The sequence below is a fragment of the Bombina bombina genome, chromosome 7 (genome assembly GCF_027579735.1).
Source record: "Bombina bombina isolate aBomBom1 chromosome 7, aBomBom1.pri, whole genome shotgun sequence".
Taxonomy (NCBI): Eukaryota; Metazoa; Chordata; class Amphibia; order Anura; family Bombinatoridae; genus Bombina; species Bombina bombina.
Window position 1 is genome coordinate 15,022,832 of NC_069505.1, and position 5,046 is coordinate 15,027,877.

General features: G+C 28.4%; 1 protein-coding gene across 1 annotated transcript in view; it reads right to left on the minus strand.

Moving 5' to 3' along the window:
• Window positions 1-4,773, minus strand: part of NADSYN1 (NAD synthetase 1) — a 236,533-nt gene extending 231,760 nt beyond the window's left edge. The window contains exon 1 of the mRNA XM_053689231.1: window positions 4,643-4,773. Within this exon, the coding sequence (XP_053545206.1) occupies window positions 4,643-4,727 (85 nt within the window). The 5' untranslated portion in view covers window positions 4,728-4,773. The remainder of the gene's footprint in view (window positions 1-4,642) is intronic.
• Window positions 4,774-5,046: the final 273 nt, after the last annotated feature.

Genomic DNA, 5,046 nt, shown 5'->3' on the forward strand with positions numbered 1-5,046 from the left:
TGGGAAATTATTACATTATTTTATAAATTACATAAAGTCTACGCACACAATAAATGTTTATATATGCACAGTATATATCAGTAATTAAGTGCTACATTACATAAGGTCTGCACACACAATAAATGTTTATATATGCACAGTATATATCAGTAATTAAGTGCTACATTACATAAGGTCTGCACACACAATAAATGTTTATATATGCACAGTATATATCAGTAATTAAGTTCTGTATTACAAAAGGTCTGCACACAAAATAAATGTTTATATATGCACAGTATATATCAGTAATTAAGTGCTGCATTACATAAAGGTCTGCACACACAATAAATGTTTATATATGCACAGTATATATCAGTAATTAAGTGCTGCATTACAAAAGGTCTGCACACACAATAAATGTTTATATATGCACAGTATATATCAGTAATTAAGTGCTGCATTACAAAAGGTCTGCACACACAATAAATGTTTATATATGCACAGTATATATCAGTAATTAAGTGCTGCATTACATAAGGTCTGCATACACAATAAATGTTCATATATGCAAAGTATATATCAGTAATTAAGTGCTACATTACATAAGGTCTGTACACACAATAAATGTTTTATATATGCACAGTATATATCAGTAATTAAGTGCTGTATTACATAAGGTCTGCACACACAATACATGTTTATATATGCACAGTATATATCAGTAATTAAGTGCAGCATTACAAAACTTCTGTACACACAATAAATGTTTATATATGCACAGTATATATCAGTAATTAAGTGCAGCATTACAAAACTTCTGCACACACAAATGTTTATATATGCACTGTATATATCAGTAATAAAGTGCTGTATTACAAAAGGTCTGCACACATAATACATATTTATATATGCACAGTATATATCAGTAATTACAGGCTGCATTAAAAAAGGTCTGCACACACAATACATGTTTTGTATACGCACAGTATATATCAGTAATTAAGCACAGCATTACAAAACGTCTGCACGCACAATAAATGTTTATATATGCAAGTATATATTAGTAATTACAGGCTGCATTACAAAAGGTCTGCACACACAATACATGTTTAAATATGCATGCAGTATATATCACTAATTAAAGGGACACTAAATGTTGTAAAATACTTGTTAAAAAAACGCTATACTCATATGTAATAATAATATTTGTTATAGGCTTTACTTATCATATTGTTAGCGTTCTCCGAATATTCATAATCAAAACCTAATTGATTTCCAAACCCACCGTTAAAAGCTGTATTCTCTAGAACAAATCGTTCACGATAACCTGCATTAACAATATGGCCGTTATCGTCCGTACTGCGCATGTGCGAGCTATGTAATGCGTCATCATCTACGTCACCATCCTGTGAAGCATCAAATTTGGATTCAAAGCGGCAATATGCGCATGCGTGAAACACCGGATTGAATTGCGCATGTGCCGGGTGACGAAACAATGCGTTAATCATATGCACAATAACGCACTGCGATTGGACACACGATTGTGTAATGAAGGTACAGTAAAAGGGGGTTTGGCTTGGATGACGTTGTTTCACCAAAATAATATATCGTTTTATTACGCTAATAACGGTCGTTTGGAGTTCAAAAGAGGTAAGTTTTTATTGTTAAGTTGTGATGATTTGATTTTGATAACGTAATTATAGTGAAAAAACTAAACTTTTGGAATCCTTTAAGTGCAGCTTTGTATAAGGTCTGCACACACAAATGTTTATATATGCACATTATATAATATCAGTAATTAAAGGGACATGAAACCCACATTTTTTCTTTCATGATTTAGAAAGAGAATGCAATTTTAAACATCTTTCTAATTTACTTCTATTATCTAATCTGTTTTATTCTCTTGATATTCTTTGCTGAAAAGCATATCTATATATGCTCAGTAGCTGCTGATTGGTTGCTGCACATAGAAGCCTCATGTGATTGGCTCACCCATGTGCATTGCTTTTTCTTCAAATAAGGATATCTAAAAAATGAAGCAAAATAAATAATAGAAGTAAATTGTAATGTTGTTTAAATTTGTATGTTCTATCTGAATCATGAAAGAAAGATTTTGGGTTTAGTGGCCCTTTAAGTGCTGCATTACAAAAGGTCTGCACACACAATAGCTCTTTATATATGTACAGTATATATCAGTAATTAAGCGCTGCATTACAAAAGGTCTGCACATACAATAAATGTTTATATATGCACAGTATATATCAGTAATTAAGTGCTGCATTACAAAAGGTCTGCACACACAATAAATGTTTATATATGCACAGTATATATCAGTAATTAAGTACTGCATTACATAAGGTCTGCACACACAATAAATGTTTATATATGCACAGTATATATCAGTAATTAACTGCAGCATTACATAAGGTCTGCACACACAATAAATGTTTATATATGCACAGTATATATCAGTAATTAAGTGCCACATTACAAAAGGTCTGCACACACAATAAATGTTTATGTATGCACAGTGTATATCAGTAATTAAGCGCTGCATTACAAAAGGTCTGCACATACAATAAATGTTTATATATGCACAGTATATATCAGTAATTAAGTGCTGCATTACAAAAGGTCTGCACACACATTAAATGTTTTTATATGCACAGTATATATCAGTAATTAAGTGCTGCATTACAAAAGGTCTGCACACACAATAAATATTTATATATGTGCAGTATATATCAGAAATTAAAGGGCCACTAAACCCAAAATCTTTCTTTCATTATTCAGATAGAGAATAGAAATTTAAACAACATTACAATTTACTTCCATAATTTATTTTGCTTCATTTTTTAAATATCCTTATTTGAAGAAAAAGCAATGCACATGGTGAGCCAATCACATGATGCTTCTATGTGCAGCAACCAATCAGCAGCTAGTGAGCATATCTAGATATGCTTTTCATCAAAGAATATCAAGAGAATAAAACAAATTAGATAATATAAGTAAATTAGAAAGATGTTTAAAATTGCATTCTCTTTCTAAATCATAAAAGAAAAATTGTGGGTGGCATGTCCCTTTAAGTGCTGCATTAAAAAAAGTCTGCACACAATAAACGTTTATATATGCACAGTATATATCAGTAAATAAGTGCTGCATTACATAAGGTCTGCACACACAATAAATGTTTATATATGCACAGTATATATCAGTAATTAAGTGCGGCATTACATAAGGTCTGCACACACAATAAATGTTTATATATGCACAGTATATATCAGTAAATAAGTGCAGCATTACAAAAGGTCTGCACACACAATAAATGTTTATATATGCACAGTATATATCAGTAATTAAGTGCTACATTACATAAGGTCTGCACACACAATAAATGTTTATATATGCACAATATATATCAGTAATTAAGTGCTGCATTACATAAGGTCTGCACACACAATAAATGTTTATATATGCACAGTATATATCAGTAATTAAGTTTTGTATTACAAAAGGTCTGCACACACAATAAATGTTTATATATGCACAGTATATATCAGTAATTAAGTGCTGTATTACATAAGGTCTGCACACACAATAAATGTTTATATATGCACAGTATATATCAGTAATTATGATGCATATAATTATTATTATTATTATTACTATTATGATACATATAATTATTATTACTATTATGATGCATATAATTATTATTACTATTATGATACATATTATTATTATTATTATTATTATTATTATTATTATTACTATTACGATGCATATAATTATTATTACTATTGATACATATAATTATTACTACTATTATGAAAAAATATAATTATTATTATTACTATTACTATTATGATGCATATAATTATTATTATTATTATTACTATTATGATACATATAATTATTATTACTATTATGATACATATTATTATTATTATTACTATTATGATGCATATAATTATTATTATTATTATTACTATTATGATACATATAATTATTATTACTATTGATACATATAATTATTATTACTATTATGATACATATAATTATTATTACTATTGATACATATAATTATTATTACTATTATGATACATATAATTATTACTATTATGATACATATAATTATTATTACTCTTATGATACATATAATTATTATTATTACTATTATGATGCATATAATTATTATTACTATTGATACATATAATTATTATTATTACTATTATGATGCATATAATTATTATTATTACTCTTATGATACATATAATTATTATTATTACTATTATGATGCATATAATTATTATTACTCTTATGATACATATAATTATTATTATTACTATTATGATACATATAATTATTATTACTCTTATGATACATATAATTATTATTATTACTATTATGATGCATATAATTATTATTACTATTGATGCATATAATTATTATTACTATTATGATGCATATAATTATTATTACTCTTATGATGCATATAATTATTATTACTCTTATGATACATATAATTATTATTACTATTATGATACATATAATTATTATTACTATTATGATGCATATAATTATTATTACTATTGATGAATATAATTATTACTATTATGATAGATATAATTATTATTATAGTCAGGCTACAATAACTCACTGTGTAATATTCTAATGAAGTTGCCCTGAAAGTCCAGCACCCACTGGTTGAGAGAGGACGAGGCGAGTGTCACCTTCCTGCCCATGTTGTCCTCACTGTTACTGCAGCTCACGGTACTTCCCAGTAAGGCAGCGGGGCTGTGACGTCACGGGAGTCACATGGCTGCAGGGTGTCACATGACACAGGTCTTGCAGCCAGGATGGAAGTCACGTGATAAGCTCTGGCTGTGCTGCTTTAATTAGAGATAAACTGATGCGTTTAGTATTTAGTAGATGACTCTTTTTTACCCAGCAGGAATATACAGCTTCCTGCAATAGGGGATCTAAACATGACAAACTATTACATTTATCTTATTTGCCCTCCATTTTATGTTAAAAGCAATATAGCTGTGTGTGGCAGGAAGG